General features: G+C 32.1%; 1 protein-coding gene across 3 annotated transcripts; it reads right to left on the reverse strand.

Moving 5' to 3' along the window:
• Positions 1–327: 327 nt before the first annotated feature.
• LOC107812802 (uncharacterized) lies at positions 328–8,222 on the reverse strand. Of its 3 annotated transcripts, none has more exons than XM_016637972.2 (16): positions 8,171–8,222; positions 6,056–6,154; positions 5,851–5,958; positions 5,582–5,617; positions 5,163–5,279; positions 4,901–4,984; positions 4,676–4,794; positions 4,136–4,237; positions 3,410–3,526; positions 3,188–3,253; positions 2,847–2,913; positions 2,190–2,243; positions 1,291–1,380; positions 1,087–1,113; positions 942–968; positions 328–767 (listed from the first exon to the last, which is right to left on the reverse strand). In XM_016637972.2, the coding sequence occupies exons 2-16, from the start codon at positions 6,098–6,100 to the stop codon at positions 612–614; spliced, it is 1,215 nt and encodes a 404-aa protein (XP_016493458.1). In that variant the 5' UTR covers positions 6,101–6,154; positions 8,171–8,222; the 3' UTR covers positions 328–611. The 3 variants fall into 3 exon arrangements, with proteins under 3 accessions (XP_016493458.1, XP_016493457.1, XP_075090941.1); XM_016637971.2 differs by having other exon boundaries at positions 7,882–8,175; XM_075234840.1 differs by lacking the exon at positions 942–968 and having other exon boundaries at positions 379–767; positions 7,882–8,175.
• Between the last annotated feature and the right edge of the window lie 11,040 nt (positions 8,223–19,262).

Below are 19,262 nucleotides of genomic sequence, written 5' to 3' on the forward strand. Positions count from 1 at the left end.
TCAATAAAATCAGATTTCATCGTCAATCTTAGGATTACCCTCTAGATGATCTTTGACTATGGCAGCTGTCGCCTCGTGTTTTTTCTCATTACTTTTTTCCTTGTCTTTTTTATGAGGCTATTTTCCCTTCAACGTTGTTGGGAATATCAACTTAACTTCTAACTGCAGATATAAATCTTTTCTGCCATCTCAATTATCAACTTTCATTCAATATTGTGATTTTTTTTTCCCTCTACGTTATCAGATTCACCCATAAGACAAGGCTCACGATTTGAAATAAAACCTCCCTACCACACAAGAAAACGGAAATTAAAACCAACGGCAATATGAGGTCACCAACCAAGCCTAGTTACAAAAAAATGATGTACATGAAAGAGATAAATGTTAAAGAAGAAAATTAATAAATACATTCAGCACAAAAACTAGGAGAAACTAAACCTATCCAAATAATGAACTAATCATTGGATTATGGGGACTAATTTAAGAACAAACTGCAAGGTATGAATCTGACAGGAACTGGTTGTGATTGAATGCCACAATGCAACAGACGATAACCGATTTGTTCTAGTCTTTGTTAGCCCATTGATTGAATTTCAGATAACCTTTAAACCTCATCGACGCTTAACCTTTGATTTTCTCCTTTGTTTATACCATTGTCTACGTCTCTGCCTTGTTTTAAATGGATCTGACCAGTTCTTGTCCTCCTTCACAGCTCGTGCCCACCGGTCCTTGAATATTTGCAGTTCATACGTTGATTGTCTCCGAATCTGTAAAATCATGGAAGGCAGATTGTAATGCAGACAACACGAGCAATGGATGCTATACCATGCAAAGCTTACAAATGTCATCTTAAAACAAGCAAAGCTTTGAAATGTCATCAAATACAGAAGAGATAACTGAATGGACAAAAATACACAAGTTGTATAAAGCAAGACGCCCACCTCAGATCTCACGTCAACAACGTGTCTCTGTAGGTCAAAGGAAAAGAGAATGAAAATCAAGGACAAGAATTAGCAAAAACATCAGCAGCGGATATATATATTGAGAAAATCAAACTGCCGAAGCACAGAGTAGAATGGCATATACCTTCACAGACTCTTCAGGGTTTGAATCCTGCACAAAGACAAAAGTATGGTTAACGGAGGTACATTGAAGCAAACAACACAATTACACCATAGCCTCTATCTGTAGTAGACTGTAAGTACACCTTATCTGATATACTTGAGACAATTAAAGAGGAGAATCACAAAAATGAGCCTTTAGCCTTGAAGAATGGAAACGGAAAATTACCTTCTTCAAAGACTGCCCACCCAAAGTTTGAATGCTCTGGTGAACTACATATTCACTGTCAACTACTCCCACCTTTTTGGATCGGTCTCCCTACAATATTTAAATAAAAGAAGATTTAGGGCTGTTAATGAGCTCATACTTCAAGAGAAAAAATGATGAAACTATTAATAAAGTTCTACTATACAACCTCAGCATACATAAAACCCAAGTAGCTAATAGTTGAACTGCAATAATAATACATTAACCCATCCCCACGGCACCTGAAGGTGACAACAATAGCAACATCTACATATCAAGTATCCAATCAATCTCTGCTACGCCTAATAGCATCTAAGTCTAGAGGAAGTGGCCATGATGAAGAAGTCGACATATCAGGTGATATGAGAACAGAAAAAGTCTAGCGATGTTAAGCAGTCGGGCTGTTTAGCTTTACTAAAATTTACGCCCCATAAAAGAAAATTATCGGGACCTCTAGTCCCAGCTATTCATCTCAGAGAGCCAGCAAAGACTAGCAATTGGTTGTTTCCACACTGAAAGAGCTAACATTACAAGCTAATACATAAACATAGAATAATGTTTTGTAACACCTAAACAAGGCAACTACCAAATTTAACAAAGAGATAAGCTGATGATGATTTTTTGAGGAGTTCGATGAATTGGGAATGATTCAAGAACATTAAACTTGAAACTACAGTTTCAGAGTGGAAAGAGAAATGTATAGCAATTTAAATTCCAGAACTTCTATGTACACTGTAGAGAAGACACGCATGAAAGCTAGTCTACCATCAGAGGAAATGAACATAAAAGCATTCACAGGAATGGATGAAAGGTCCATATTGTAAATTAACAAGTCGAAAAGAAGTAAACCAAATTTAGCAGCCACGAAGAAGTAAACTCACCTGTGCACAATAACCAAGTTTCATGTCCATTCCCCACCCATGAACAAGATCATTCTGACAGGAAAGAGCAACCATTATAAGCTTAATTAAACATGATGAATCAGTACGAGAGCGGAAACAGAACTTATTTTGGGGTGTGAACAAGCAGATAGTGTGTTCTCGTGACATGCCAAAAGTGCAAGTGAAAAGTAATCCAAGTACCTAGTTGAGCTTTGCTAATTTAACTTAAAGCACATTAACAGAATAAGAGCATTTCAACCCAAAATGAAAACAAACATGATCATAAGATGAGAAGATACAACAATTTAAATAACTGTTTAAGTTCCAATGCAAACAAGACATAGCCATCATCTCATAGAGAACACTGCTCCCCACCCCAATAAGAAAAATGTAACATAGAACACACACATAATTGAATTCTAATCTTTAGTTGCCAGAATTCTTAAAAGCTACCACTCATTGGGATGATCAACAAGATAAAGTAACAAACACTCAGCCACTAAATCCAAACACTTCTAGAATACTTTGCCTGCTTCTTTCAAATCGAAATAATAAAGTATCAAAATCCAACACCCTTCTCAAATTTACATTCCTATTACCAATTATGTTATCCTTAAGCGTATTCTTTGGAAAAGGTCTAAAGAAAACAAGTTCTACCTGTATAAGATGCCAGGCACAAAGCCACGCAGATCTTGAAAAGACCGGAGCCATTCCCTCCACAAATCTGTAAAACGACAGTGAACAAGCCCATTCTGTTAAAGCCATAATACAGAAAATTTCCGGAAGAATTCTCATCTAACTCAAGACACAAGAGAAGTTAAATATTCACCAAATATTTTTTGTAGAACAAAATTGCAGGAAGAGAGTATATAACAAAGGGTCAACTTGCCATGCACCGGTCAACTTGAAAATCAAGAACTGAACTCAAACGCTTATCCTAACCAACGAATGCCCAAAGGCTAATAACAGTCTGATCCAATAATCGCAATTATGCTTACCCGCTGCATGGGGGGCCTTCGCTTTCGTCTGAACACTTTGTACTACCTCTAATATCGTAGACCCTTCTGCAAGAAGAAATTGTGCATCAGTATTCACCCTAAGGAGGCAGATTAAAAGCCAAAACCCACTTGTGGGGATACACTGGGTGTGTGTTGTTGTTGTTGTTGTTGAGGTATATTAAAAGGTTGAATGTGACCGGTTGGATCACCAGACAGGCGTACCTGTGGAACCTGTTTGTTCTGCTTCGTATTGTGATTCTATGGTGGATACCAGTAGAATTCGGGTCTAAAGCAGGCTGAGAAATCTCCAGTCCTTCAGATTTCACAATTTCAAGGTACCTAAATAACAAAAGGATGCAATTGAACGAAAATTACAATTAGCAAAGAGACGTACAGAAATTGGTGTTATTATGTAAGTAACAACCATCCTTCTAGGGCAAGAAGCCCCCTAAAAAAGGAAGCATGGTTAATAGAGTAAGCAACAGAAAACACCCATTGACTTGATAATGTAAATGCAATAAACTGTAGATACTAAATGAAGCAACTGCAAACAGTTCATCTCCTAAAAGCTTAAATGACAGGGAAACATGTCATGATTTTTGATAGCCAAATGCTTGAAATAAAAGAAGACAGGAAAAATATTCAGGATTACAGAAACAGAATCACTACTGATTTATGTTTAAAATGGTTACATCTGCTTATTTCTTTAAAAAAGGTGTTCATGGAATCATTATTCACAGTAATCCTCCAGGAGTAATTGACTTGTCAAGTGCATATATTGGATATCAAATGATTACATCTCTGCTTATTTCTATACAACAAGTTCATAGGATCATTATTAAAAATACTCACCAGGAGAGAATGACTTGTATCAAATATATCTATTCGTAGATTTAAAAAAATTAAGATAAACAAAAGGCCAACAGCAAACTTGTTTAATCATTCTACCTTCCAGGATGGAAATTCTCCACACCCAAATCTTCATCCCAAAGGAAGATGTAATCATAGATTGAAACAACTGCAGGATGTAAAAATCTCTTTGCAAACCACCTGCATCAAATTAATGCACACCAATGGGGAGATATTATTTAGCATAAACCATACAAGCTACACGCAAAGCTCCACAGGAAGAAAATTTTGCATAAAAAGGAGGCCATATTAGGACATTAAAGAACAATATGTCATCATTTGTTCAGCAAAGGGCCGCAAGGTATCATGGATGGTTATTATGATGCAGACTAATTACCAGCAACTTTTTCTGGATTACTAAACAATAAGTTTTATATTAATGAACAGCACAGACTAATTTCCAGCAACTAGTGGCCTAAGGATTACTCTGCTCTCACTGGAATCACACTGCACGTCAGTTGAACGGCACCTCTAAATCACGGCAAAATTGCAAGTCAAGTGCTTAAAATTTTCCTTTTATTGTCCTTAAACTGCACATGTCAATTTAATCCACTATAAAATATAGAGTGTGTTCCTTACCATTTCGTCTGATTGTGAGCAACAATATGAATGGCATCTTTACTCCATTGGAGGTCCTCCCACCCATCAACATTACCATCATAGTGGAATAGAATGACAGTAAAATTCTCTGAAAGAAACTGAATATCACAAAATTAGGCTGCAGATATAAATAACAAGGTAGTAAAGTCAGAAAATACTAAAACATAACTGCTGTCCATAAGAAACTTAAATTAGATGTTATACCTTTTGGACCAGAGCATCAACATTGCTCTTCTGATTAATGCCAACTGGAACTGCCAACAAGTTATGGCAGCTAGAATTGCTAGCCTGAAAATGGAGGCACAACATTGCCACAAATTAGATGAATGCAGCCTGGAGGAAAGAGTGATAGACAACCCAGCGAGGGGAAGAGATGGTCTAATATCTTGGATAAGCATGGTAACAAATAACATATCAGTATCAAAAGAAGGTTGCTCTATTTTTCATAGAAAGGGTAGAGTAAGACCTTTGCCTTTGACTTCGAACTACTTGTTGACCACAGAGGCTTTAACTCAAGATCTGATCTTGCTTGGATAATACCACGAGGCAAACTGTTCAAACTTCTCATATCCAAACTAGGGTCCTGGTTGAAAGAATAAATGGCATCCAAGTGACATGAGAATTTTATATGGGCAAGCTAGTTCACACAAAAGCCAGAAAGTTCTATTTTAGGTGCTGAACCTAAGCAGATCATGCCAAGGCCACTCTACCGCTTACAGTGCTCCGTTGCTTATTTATGTTCAGCATCAGTCAATTTAGATAGCAAGAAATGCCATTGATGAATTAAAATTTTTGGCTTCGAAAAGCCAATCCTATTGCCACTACCTTGTGCTGTAAGGTATAGAAAGCTAGAAAATGTTAAGTACGAAACAAAAACATAACTACCTGCGAAGAATAAAATGGATCCAACCTCGACTCTATCTGAAAAGGTAAACAGGGAAGAGAAAATGTTCATCAGCAAAACTGTATCAAGGTTCAGGTAAAGCAGAATTAGAAGGTCAAAATAGAAACTTAAATGCCAAAAATGTATCAGCCAGCTTCTCTGTATTTCATAAAAGGAAACATATCTCTTATTCTTTCACATTCAACAGTTCAAATATCAAAAACAGAAGTAGCAAATGTTAGCAAATCAATACAAGTACAAGCACTCATACCTCTGTCTGTTGATACTGATAATTAGTGGTCCTATATACAATAAACAACATAACTATACAGATGATCCACATAAACGGTAGCTGTCTCATCTTTACTCCACATGCTCCCTGCGATTTTTTTACAAGTTACATTTAATAAACATATGCATTATTTGCCCGGATAATCAGGTCAATAGTAATTCCTAACCACAATGCATTAACCTACCCCATCAAGGAACACACTCCTCTTCTTCATCAGAAGCACCGCCATAACTTAAATGCCTGTTGAGGGCGAATATAAAATCGAAAAAGCTCTCATTGTAAGCTGCACCAAAAACACACTTATGAACTACTAATGTTAACAAAGAATCTACGCAAAATATATACAAAGACATTGACAATTATCTCCTTTCTTTAATCCATAAGCTGATAAACATTGTTTCTAGTATAGGATCTCCAAAGGAATTCCCAATCTAGCAAACAACGTACATAAGGAAAAGAATGTTGTGCTAGCTGTTAGTTTGATCACAACTGGAATGCTAAATGATTTCTTAGCCAAGGGTCTATCAAAAATAGTCTCTCTGCCCTTCCAGGGTAGGGGTAAGGCTGTGTGCATCCTAACCTCCTCGAACCCCACTTATGGGATTACACTGGGTTGTTGTTGTTGGAATACTAGAAGATATTAAAATCTGCATAAGATGGCCTAGTAGCTCTCCTCACTCGTCCTATTTAACCTGTTACCAAAGCACATAAAATCTCTAAATAGTCTTTTTTATGGTACCTTTTATGGACAAACCAAAAAGGCTCTAGCCACCAACATTCTAAAACCTGAACAGGTCATAAGATGACGAGTTACCACCCACACAAGTACATAATCAAGACTCAGGACGCGATATATGCCGTGAAATGACAGGTCATTTTGCATTCTAGGGTCCCTATTGGTTGCTTGGTGTGGCCTAGCGGTGAATGACGTGGGTGAAAACTATGGGAGACCAGCAATTAAGTGAATGAAGTAGGTCAAAAGTATGGGAGAACCAGCAAAGATAAAAAGGCTAGGTAACTTCTTTCCATCTGCCTAAGTGTTAGTGGATAAATTTACCGGGTGGAAGATAACATGTGGAATAATCGAGGTGTCCAAATTGACGCGTTTTCCCTGGGGGGAGGCTCCCCCCAACCCCCATGAGTCCCGTCCTGCCCTGCCTTGAACTAGAATTCGGAAACTACACCACCGTTATCAACAAAAACAAAGTAGTTGCAAGTTCAGACAGTAGGCAACTATTACCAGGCAAATCATTCACTCACCTCCATCCAACCCCACCCACAAACCGACCGGAAAAAGACTAATTGGGAAGATGACTAATTTGCATATAATAGAGAATATGACAATAAAGTGACGCGCGGGAGTTTTGCAAAGTTGACAAACTCCACTACCAGTTGCCACCTTGTTTGATTTTCATGTATGGCACAATTTTTCTCTGAACAACAATTGTAGTTCACATGGCATCAAGACTCCTCTAAAAAGGTCCAACCGACAACTTAAGTTTTAAACTAACAAATAGGAATTGTTCTATATTTATCTATGATTGAACCAGGAAAAAAAAACATCAGTCTTTCTACAAAAAAGATAATTTTAATTGAGAGCTTCGTAATTCCAAACAAAAATAAAAGAAAGGACAGTGAAATTCCTAACGCTCTACTTTTTTTCTACGTTTTACAAATAAGATCACGACCCCATAACGAATTCAAAGTATTAATGAAAGAAACTGATGTTTTCAACAGGATCCAAAAAACTAAAAGGAATTCAGAAAAATAGGGGAGAAAATTAAATGAACAGGAAAACGTTACTTGGAGAATTTGTTTTCAAGATTACAACACTGAAACATTAAATGCATACTTAAATAACAATTAATTAAGCACACACTCGCATCAATACAACTAAAAAGCTATTAATAAATCTGATCAGCTCACGCAACAACACCATGTGCTTAATTGTCATTGCACAACAAACTCCATGGCAGCACCAAAAACCAAGAAAAAGATTGAAAAACATACCTCAGGCTAAGGAATTGAAAACCCAACAAGGGTTTGAACCAAAAAAAAAACAGCTTCAGATTCTTGAAAGTGAAAAAAGAGTAAACTTTAAAGAACCAAGTTCAGTATTTGTCACAAAACAGAATATTAGGGACAAAAGCAATATGTATGTATAGGTAAGCAGTAGCTATGGAGAGAAGTGAATACAAGGGTGGCAGTGGGTATGGGGGTATAGGGTGAAGGGGGGTGGGGTTAAAGGAGAAAGGAAAGAGTCTTGTAGAGAGAGAGAGACGAAATTGTCGGGGAGTACCTCGTTTTAAGGAGGGTCTTTCCTTTGCTGTGTTCTACTACTACTGGAATAATGCACCTGTAATCACCTCCTTTTTCCTTTTAATTTTTCTATTCAACACTTTCTTTTCCTGTTATACTTTATTAGTCTTTTAATTAAAATATTCAAACAATGTTACTGTACATTGGACTATTAAATTACATAAATAATAAAATATTGTTGGTATGTTGTTTGCTAAAGTGATTTGTGCGTATGTGTCCTCGGAATATCGACAACGTATAGACGTAGTACATCATTATGATTCATATAGTATACACTTTCTCTTTGTTTTAAAACAATTTTTTGGTCTTTTAATTGGAGTGAGTTTCGTTTTCCTTTTTGTTGAAGGAAGTAGTGTCAACGTGGTGTTAGGACTTAGGAGTCATTTGTATTATAGATTAGTTATATATAAATCATTGAGTTTATCTTTTATATACTAAAAAAATTCTAACATTATCATGTAACTTAAGAATAATTATATCAAATAATAATCATTTGGAGAAAGTGAAAATAATAACTTAAAAAATCGGACAAATTAATTATTACGAAAAGTTAAAATACATAAATAGTGAAAAAAATTTACGGCGTCAGTGAATGTAAATTCCAAAATTTTAATATAGTTATTATTATATGGAAATTAATACATATGTATAGTTAACACTAATATATATGGGATTCCACTAAGTTGTTGTTATTGTTGCTGTAGTTAATTAGTTGTTCCATGTTGTATAAGGTACAAAATAACACCTAAATTTATGTATAAATTATACAAGTATTAGTTATGGCTTTAGTAAATGCAAAATCTTTCTCCCTCATTTTACGTACTATCGGGGAAGATCAGTTATAAATAATACATTTAAATTAAGATCATATCTAACTAAGTTGCTTAATTCACATATTTTTAAGAATTAAAAATAAAAATGACCCTAATCTAATTGATACTTGATAAAAATTTATTCTAATTGATTACTCACGCCAGACATAGAAATAAATTGATTTCATCACTAACATATCTTGACCACAAGCCCAAAAAAGGGATAAACGACACCATGTTTTATACTGAAATCATTTTTTCTACTAATCCCTCCAACAAAACGACCCTTTATTGTTATTACATGTAGTTTCATAATGTATTGTATTGCATTATATTGTATTGTTTGATTAATATAATGTTTTGATAGATTGTATCGTTTGTCGTTGTTTCATGATGTCACGCACCAATAATATAAAAAGTAAACTTGCAATATTATTAAGAAAAAATATGATACATAGTAGAATTATTATATAAAAAGTAGGGTAAGAATAAATATATGGTTATTTAATAATAAAGAAGGGCAATATGAGAGAAAAGAGTAAGGTAACGACGCGATCACACCAAATTCGTCGTTCCATAAAGTGACACTTTTTGTCGTTACGTAACGATGAATTTAACGATATGATACAATAAATTTAAGTAACAATCAAAACAAATATTTTAATTAAAGTAACAATACAATGCGATATAATACAACATATAACGACTATCCAAACAAGTTAGTTAGCGTTACATCATTTTTTCACAATTTTCCTTTTAGGTTTTTATCTTTGTGTGATAGTGTTACATAAACTAACTTCACCTTAGTTGGACAAAAATATATATATATATATATATATATATATATATATATATATATATATATATATATATATATATATATATATGTGTGTGTGTGTGTGTGTGTGTATGTGTGTGTGTGTGTGTGTTAGTGCGCACGCACGTGTTGGCCGAAAAAGGGAATTGTCGAATTCAAATAATCTACCAAAGATTGTGACATGGGCAAATTAAATGCTAGTTGTGGGTTAGGAAAAGTTTGTGGGAGTTGAGATTCAATATTTGTTGAAATATGCGAAAAGATTATAGTATATGTTTGTATGAAAATTTTAACATCAATTTAGTCTTAATAAATTCAGCAGTATAAATAAAATAACTATCTAACTACCAATTTGGGAAGTAACCTTAGTATATGTTTGCAAATTGGGAATTAAATGACTTATAAGTAACTGGTCATGAACTTAAAAATATTCGTGCACTGTTAACGAGTGTTGATGATTTCTGTATTCACAAACTAGTATTAGCACTCGTACGGATGCGCGGACACTAATCATGTCAAATATTTGAGTTATTTGGATCATATGTAAATAATCTTAAAATTTAAACTTTCTCAATAAATATAAATAATCATTAAAAATTAATTAAGAAACGCTACATGAAAAATATTAACCATTTCTCAAATCTCCTAGTTATAATTCTATTTTCTTTTTGGGTACAATTCTTGCCGGTGTCATTGAATCTTAAAAATAGTCAGGAAGCAAAATAATAACTCATACTTATGACAAAACAATCCAACGTTGAGACTATGAAGGACACTTTGGATACGACTTGACTCTTTTACTACTACTTGAACTCTTATTTGGTGTGTTAATATCTTTCAAAAAATATCTTTATTTTAAAATTTCAGTTTCTAAAATTTTATTTGTCAATAATAATTATTTTTATAATAATGTAAGTGAAAATATTATCCTTAATTCAAAACTCATTTTAGTCGGCTATCTAAAAAAAATTAAAAAAAATTAGCCAGTGAATTTGTTTTCCAGTATGACTCCATTTTGATATTTGACATTAACCATGATAAATATCCGAGTTATTTAAATTATATGTAAATAACCTTAAAATTTAAACATTCTAGATAATTATAGACAATCGTTAGATATTAATTAAGAAACACAACATGAAAAAAGACTAACATTTTTTTCTAATCTCGTATTGATAATTTATTTTTGCATCATTCTCATTGGTGTCATTGGAACCTAAAGTTTCACAAAGCGAAATAATAGTTCGTATTTATGGTAAAGCACAAAGGTTGACACAATATGAAAGATTCTTTGGTTACGATGTGACTCGTTTACTACGACTTGAACTCTTAATTGGTATGTTATTATTATTTTTAAAAAGTATTTCTATTTTAAAATTTTAATTTCTAAAACTTTATATATATTTCAATACTGATTATCTTTATGATGATGCAAGTGAAGATATTATCCTTAATTTAAAATTCACTTTAATTGGCTATCTAAATATTTAAATGATTCTTTAGCCGGTGAAACTTTATTTCAGTATGATTCCATTTTGAGTTTATCGATATCTCTAACCACATATTTTGAATTTTGAATATCCTATATATACAGATTTTAAAAAGTACTTTTTGTTACGCTTAAAAATCGCTATAGAAACTATCAATTAGAAACCAATATCCCTCTTGTTGAATTAGAAAAAAAAAAAACTTTCACAAAATCTAATGATTCAAAACTAATATTCTTCAACAAAAAAATATTATACCCTTGCAATATTGGAGTGAAGAGGTTTCAGCTTATACCCTTCAATTCCTTGAAGGTGCTAAATTGAAATTAATGATAACAATTGTATAGCCAAAGTTTTGTTATTTGTTTGATGTTCATTTATGCAAATTGACTCTTTAAACAAATATTCTTCAAAAAGGAAAAAAATAACTTTTTTGAATATTGACTGGTTTTTGTGATGTTTCTTTCTCCAGCATGTAGGTTTACTTCATTATATATGTAAGCAAACTTTTATTCGATTTTTAAACTCTTTTTTGTTATTTGGATAAACATAGACATGTACCTTATATATTAGATTTATTTTAAAAGAAATTCGCTTTATTCAAATCTAGCTATAGTGTTTTAAAGAACTATAATTATGGATTTTTAAATGTGAAAGGATTTTATAGTTATATGCTGTTTTTTTTATGCCAAAGGTAAAGTAGTATTTAAATAATTAAAAAAGATAACAAAAGTTTCTAACATGATTGCACATGATCATTAGCCGAATTAAGTATGATAACATGATAACAAAAGATTTATTTTATTTTATTTTAATTCAAATTCAAAAACTTTATGTATAAATTCAAAATTATCCTTTAGTTCTAAATTAACTTTTTTTCAAATCTCGTAGTGATAATTTTATTTTTGCACCATTCTCATTGATTTCATTGGAACCTAAAAATAGCCACAAAGTGAAATAATAAGTATTTATGGCAAAGCACAAAGGTTGACACAATATGAACGATTCTTTGGTTACGACGCGACTCTTTTACTAGGACTTGAACTCTTATTTGGTATGTTATTATTATTTTTTTAAAAGTGTCTCTATTTTGAAATTTTAATTTCTAAAACTTTATATATATTTCAATGATAATTATCTTTATAATGATGCAAGTGAAGATATTATCCTTAATTTAAAATTTACTTTAATCAACTATCTAAAAATTTAAATGGTTCTTTAGCTGGTTGAAATTTTATTTCAATATGAATCCATTTTGAGTTTATCGATATCTTTAGCCATAGATTTTGAATTTTGAATACCCTATATGCATACATATTTTTTTGTTCTTTGAATCATTAAATGTTAAATTAGTTGATTGTTATTATATAACATGGCATATACTGTCTTAAAATTGCCAAATAATTTTTTCTCAACACCATATTTGGGTTAACCTCATTGCAAACTACTCAAATTGTATTTGAATTCAAATTTGAACATCATAGTAGTTTGTTAGTAATAGTGATTTTTTAAAAATGACATACAATGTAAATTAAAAAAAAATATTCTAGGATATCCGTATCTTATAATCTATGTATTTGAGTTGAAAAAAATATTTAAAATCGATGAGATCATCTTTCAAATTTTTATACTCAATAAAGATGAAACAGAAGAAGAAATGCGTTGTCATCTCCTATTTCTGGCTTTTAGATTTTGCATATATTTTTTTCAATATTTATTTTCTTTTATCTAATTTTTGCTATATTTCTTCTTTTATTACAAAAAAAATAATTTATTTCACTACAAAAGGATGAGTTTTAATTGAATTTGTCTACATACGTACTTTATTTATATTTTAGTTTTTGGTTGAAATTCTTTCATAATTTTCTTTTGACTTTTTCTAATCAACCTAAATGGGTGTTCGCCCAACCACTTGAATTTAAAAATCAAAGCATGTGTAATTTATATATAATATGTGTATAATCGTGTGTTGTCGGTATATAGTCTATTTATATTAGCTATAAAAAGTAAATAATTAATTTGGCCAGATATTTATGTAAATATTCCATAAGATTTCGATTTTTTGAGTTTATCCATGATATGACTTCTATTATAATAATTGTAAAAGCTCTCTACTAACATTGAAAAATATCTTATCTTTTTATATTTAAAATTATATTATATTTTAAAAAATAATCCCATTTCGAAATAGTTTGTTTACATTTTTAAAAAACAATTCACGTCATACCAATATTTTTAAAATATACTTTATGTTACACTTGAAAATCGCTATAGAAACTATCAATTAGAAAATCAACATCCCTCTTGTTGAATTCGAGAAAAAAATCTTTCACATAATCTAAATTGTTCAACGACACTGGGGGAAACTCAGTCTAGAGAAGAAAATGTCAGTTAGGAAAGAGTAAAAAAAAATATTATACCCTTGCAATGTTGGCTTGACTGCAGCTAAATGAAGAGGTTTCAGCTTATACCCTTCAATTTCCTGAAGGTGCTAAATTAAAATATATGATAGCAATTGTATAGCCAACGTTTTATTTTTTGTTTGATGTCCATTTATACAAATTGACTCTTCAAACAAACATTTTTCAAAAGGAAAAAAAATAATTTTTTTTGAATATTGACTGATTTTTGTGATATTTCTCTCTCCAGCATGTAAGTTTACTTTATTATATATGTAAGTAAACTTTTATTCGATTTTTAAACTCTTTTTTTTATCTGCAAAACATAGGCGTGTAGCCTATATATTACATTTATTTTGAAAGAAATTCACTTTATTCAAATCTAGCTATAGTGTTTTAAAGAACTATAATTATAGGGTTTTAAATGTGAAAGAGTTTTATAGTTATATGCAGTTGTTATTTTTTTTGCTAGAGGCGAAGTAGCATTTAAATAATTAAAAAAGATAACAAAAGTTCCTAATATGATTGCATATGATCATTCGAATTAAGTATGATAACATGATAACAAAAGATAATTTTTTTTATTTTAATTCAAATTTTAAAAACTTTATCTATAAATTTAAAATTATCTTTTAATTCAAATTCAATTTATATATATATATATATATATATATATATATATATATATATATATATATATATATATATATTTGACTAACATAGTAAAATATAGAATAAAGTTACCTTATAATATTGGCATTTATTAGCTTGCCACTTGGATTAACCACAATGCCAATTATATATGATAATTTTATTCCTTTAATATATATATAGATTGAAATAGAAAATTTTGAAACGGCCCCTCATAAAATTAGTTAAAAGTCTAGATTAACTATATTAATTGAAGTTAAATAAAAATTCAACGTTTATTTTTGGAAAATTACTCTAAAAACTTTATTTTGCAAAGTTCTGCATCATAAACATCTATAGTAGCATAACTTTCGTTAAATAAACATCTTTAACTAGGAAATTTCTCATTAAGTTCAATTAATTACCAAACTAATTGCCTGGTTAAGGTTTACTAAAAAAAAAGATTCCTTTTTTGGTTGAAAAGTGCACTTGTGAAAAAACCTTGTGAAAACACTCACATAATTTTATAAAATCAATAATTGTATATATCGAAATTTGTTTAGTGCCAACTTTTGCCTAATAAATACTTTTAAAAAATATTTCTAAAAAGTTGTGTGAATCACATTAGTGTGTGTCTGTGTGTTCTTTCGTGATCTGATGGGTGCCAGCAGATTGGTGCGGTTTTAGGTCATCTATTCAGTATTAGGTGATCTCGTATACTTAGTATCAACTATCAATAATATAATAATCTAGATTAAATTAAATTAAACACCTTATAATATGACTCAGACACATAAGCGTCATAACATAATAAAATAAATCTTCTTCATATAGTGTGGGTGGAATACAAGTTGATGGTAAAACATTCACCAAGTTACAACATAAAAGTCATGAAACCTTTCCTCTTTTTTTTTTTTGGACAAAATTAAAGAAAAATATTTCTCAAAAACGAATTTGTTTTAATGATCATAACAGAAATGTTGGTTGAAATTAAATACCCGTCGAGTTTGTTTTTAAATATCTCTATCCATTGCATAAACTAGTTGTCAACGACAACGAAAATAGCATATCCAATATTATCCCACATGTGGACCTGAGAGGGTAGAGGGTACGCAACGGCATAACCACGTGAAGTATGATCAATTGAACATTCTTCATCGAAATTATATTAAGTATATAAGCTAAAGTTCACCATTAATTGAAAAATTTATACTGAATATATAAAAAAAATATATTTTCTATGTAGGTTAAAAATTACTTTTCATACATATATCTTAATAATTAAATATGTCTTCAGATTTAGACATCTTAGATTTGTAAAACAAACGCGGAATGAATTTAAGTATGGAGAGTATATTACTCATAATTAATTGAAACTTTATATCCCTCCATATAGAGATAGAAACGTACGGGATACTAGTGGTTAGGTAGCAGAGCTTTTACAGACTTGTAGGAGTAGGAGTAACAGTTTTGGGTTTGTTGTTATAGCTTTTTTGGCACTTTTTAAATTTGGTTATTTTGAAAATCGCTTTTCTCATAGGTATTTTTCAAAAAAGTAAATTTTGTTTGGTTAATTACTTTAAGAAATTTTTTCGTTTTTATGCAATATTTGAAATATATATACCAAAATATCATAATTTTGTATATTACTTGCCCTAAACTAAGACGGTTACAATTTATATACAATCTATTATTAGAGTCTTAAATTAGGGGATTCAGTTATAACTTTTCCTTTTTCCGCTCCTCTTCTTTCCCTATTCTCTGCCGCCTCTCTCCATGTACAATTCATTATTAGTATCATAAATTAGGGAATTTAATTACACACTTTTTTTTCTTTTTTCTCTCGTCTCCTCTTTCCAATAGTGCCTTAATTGTCCATCCTCAATGCTCGAACAGTTAAACATATTGATCACTCTCCTGGTCTTAGTTCACATTACATGGCGTCATCATATTAAAAAGATGGTTACTCTGCTCGTTTTGTGGATCTTTGTGAGTCGACACAATTCTACTTGTACTCTTTATTGCTTAGTGCTTGCTTCCTCAAAAAAAAAAAAAAAAAATTGACCAATTATTAAGTTAAAGAGTTGTTGTGGAATCATCGGATATTATTACGCTTAAATTACAGATTCAAAATTTCATATGCAAAAATCTGGATATAAGTTATAACCAGCTTTCATGTAAACCAATTGGCAAACATTACAAATTTGATACATTTATAACAACATACAAACTAAAAATCAATTTCATACAAACTAATTATACAATATATAACTTATTTACAACTTTCATACACTATTCTTACGAGTTAAATATAACTACAATATTATACTACTTATATACAATTTTTATATAATATATCTTGTGTATGCATTTTATATATATATTTTATATGTGGTGTGCTTTTCTCTCTTTGAAATTCCAACTAAAACTCCTTTCATAATATAATTTTGATACACATCAATAACTTATATGTAAAAGATAGTATTTATAACTTAAATACAAATTTTATACAACGATTCATACAATATACAACTAATTTTCAACTTTCATACAACATCTTAATAAAAAACAAATATGAAAATACAACAAAATACAACTTAAATACAGTTTATATATAACTATAATACAATTTTAATACAAAATGTATGTATATTGTATTTCTTCTTCTTCTTCTTTTTCTTCTTTTTCTTCACCAAACACCCTCAAAATTGAGGTATAAACTCCAAAGAATATGCCCAATTATTTGCAACAACACCCAATCCAAACAAACAATAGTTTTTGAAAACCTAAATTTGAATTCAAAGCTTTGAACTTTTTAATGGCTGTCAATGGTGGAGAATCAAACACCTTCAAAATTTATTGATTAACAATTTTAATCTGAACACCAATTGTGCAATATGAAAGAAAATTGCTAAGTTAAAACTCTATATTAAAATAATTAAACTTCATTGATAAAAAGAGAGGATAAAAGCATAGAAAAACGAAGGAAGGAAAATTGGGGAAAGAACAAAGAAAGAGAGAGAGAAAGAGAGACAGAGAAAGAAAGAGAGAGAGAGAGAGAGGGATAGAGAGAGAGAGAGAGAGAGAGAGAGAGAGTAGGGTGTATAGGTCAAAATCTGCTCTAAAATATTTAGGGCGATATAGCACTAAGGAATGGGTCAGTCGAGGTCGACCAGGAAATAGCGAGGTTTGGGGTCGAGATGTCAACAACGGACGAGATCGAACACCATTTGCAGAGTTGTAATGGCTAGTTTTCAAACGGGATATTAAAGAGAATATTCTGGAAAATATTCTCTGCACTTGTACTATTATGGTGTGTTAGGGGTATTCTCATATATATAGAAAAAGAGACAGTGATATAGGGCATGTGATATTCATTTTGATAAGAACACACTTCTCAAAAAAGATCCTCTCTCTTTTAAAAAGATACAAACACTACATTTTTATCAAGATTCTTGTTCATATTATTCCACACTTTTTCATCAGATCCGAGAATAATTTGAAAATCGAGGATTTATCTGTCATTCATCTTTGTCAGGAGGGACAATCATCTAGTTTATTATTTATTGGGTTTAACCCATTATTTCAACGAATAACGGTTAGACGCTTACGAGTATCATTCCACGTCTCGGGGAAGCCGTTTACGTTGGCCACCACGTCCTCGGTTCTGACAAAGAAACAATTGTGCCAGAACTCTCGGCTCGCCTTATCACCCATCTTCACCACCAGGCTCTTGCCCCCTCGATGATGAAGGTTTAACATTGTCCCCCCATATAGAAACTAGGAGCGAAGAGATGCATCAAATGCCGAAGGGTGATCTCGACCCCGGCCAATTCCGCGAACTTAGTGAACATCCTAATGAGCTTGTATATATATGGCGCGAGCTGAGCCGGACAAACGCCATAGAAACAGCAGAACTCCTCCGCCAAGGGGAGAAGGGGAAGAGTGTAGCCAACATAAAAGGGGTAGGCGTAGAACGCACAATACCCACGACAATGAACTTGTACCACATCCCGCCCTGCAGGGATCACCTCGATGTGAGCGGGAACGTCATATTTGGCCTCAAGCTCTGATAAATCGGCCTCTTTCATCGCCGACTCAGAGATCTCAAGCTCAGCCTCAGACGCCTTTGTAAAGTCAGACCTAACTTTATCACCACGAGGAATTATCTCCTCCATAGTGGGAAAGTTCTCATCTTCCACGGCCACAGAGGCGCCCTCCGCGAGGCAAAACCATCGCTTGGGGAACCGGGTCATTTCCCTCACTGGGACCAGATGATACTTTAACCATAGTTCTGAAGAGACAAAGTGTATTCGAATAACGGAAAGTTAAATGCAAAAAGGATCTATAGAGAAGGGAAGGAAGATACGCAACAATGGAATAGGAAGAAAAAGGCACAAGGTTTCGATACGAGGAATTTGTGAAACACGAATATCTGCCCTCACATCCCTATTTATAAGAATTCGAGCATCAACACCTATCATGACCTAAAATTCCACCACATGCGTCGTGATAGAACCTAGTCTCTAAGACTAGATAAATCGACTATAATAACAATTCAAGCCTTTTTTTTTTGAATTCAACACAAGTGTCAAAACTAACAGCGGAAATATTCATAACAACCTCCCAATACTGATAATACTGAGTCACGAACTCTAACTGAATATATGCAATGATCTCAAGGATCGAATATACAATATTGTTCGAATAAGAGTTGACAATACAATAAAATGGAAAGACTCCAAGGGACTGCGACGACCAAGCAACTCTACCTTAAATCCTTACCATCACACTCTAACCACTATCCGAATCCGATATCTCCAATACCTGGCTCTACACAAAAATATGTAGAAGTATAGTATGAGTACACCACAGTCGGTACCCAATAAGTATCAAGACTAACCTCGGTGGAGTAGTGACGAGGTAA

The sequence above is a fragment of the Nicotiana tabacum genome, chromosome 17 (genome assembly GCF_000715075.1).
Source record: "Nicotiana tabacum cultivar K326 chromosome 17, ASM71507v2, whole genome shotgun sequence".
Classification (NCBI taxonomy): Eukaryota; Viridiplantae; Streptophyta; class Magnoliopsida; order Solanales; family Solanaceae; genus Nicotiana; species Nicotiana tabacum.

Coding starts and splice junctions, on each gene's coding strand:
- LOC107812802 (XM_016637972.2), bottom strand. CDS start 6,100: ATGGCGGTGCTTCTGATGAAGAAGAGGAGTGTGTTCCTTGATGGG. Junction 5,959..6,055: donor GGAGTGTGTTCCTTGATGGG/GTAGGTTAATGC, acceptor AAAAAATCGCAG/GGAGCATGTGGAGTAAAGAT. Junction 4,985..5,162: donor GTTCGAAGTCAAAGGCAAAG/GTCTTACTCTAC, acceptor CTCCATTTTCAG/GCTAGCAATTCTAGCTGCCA.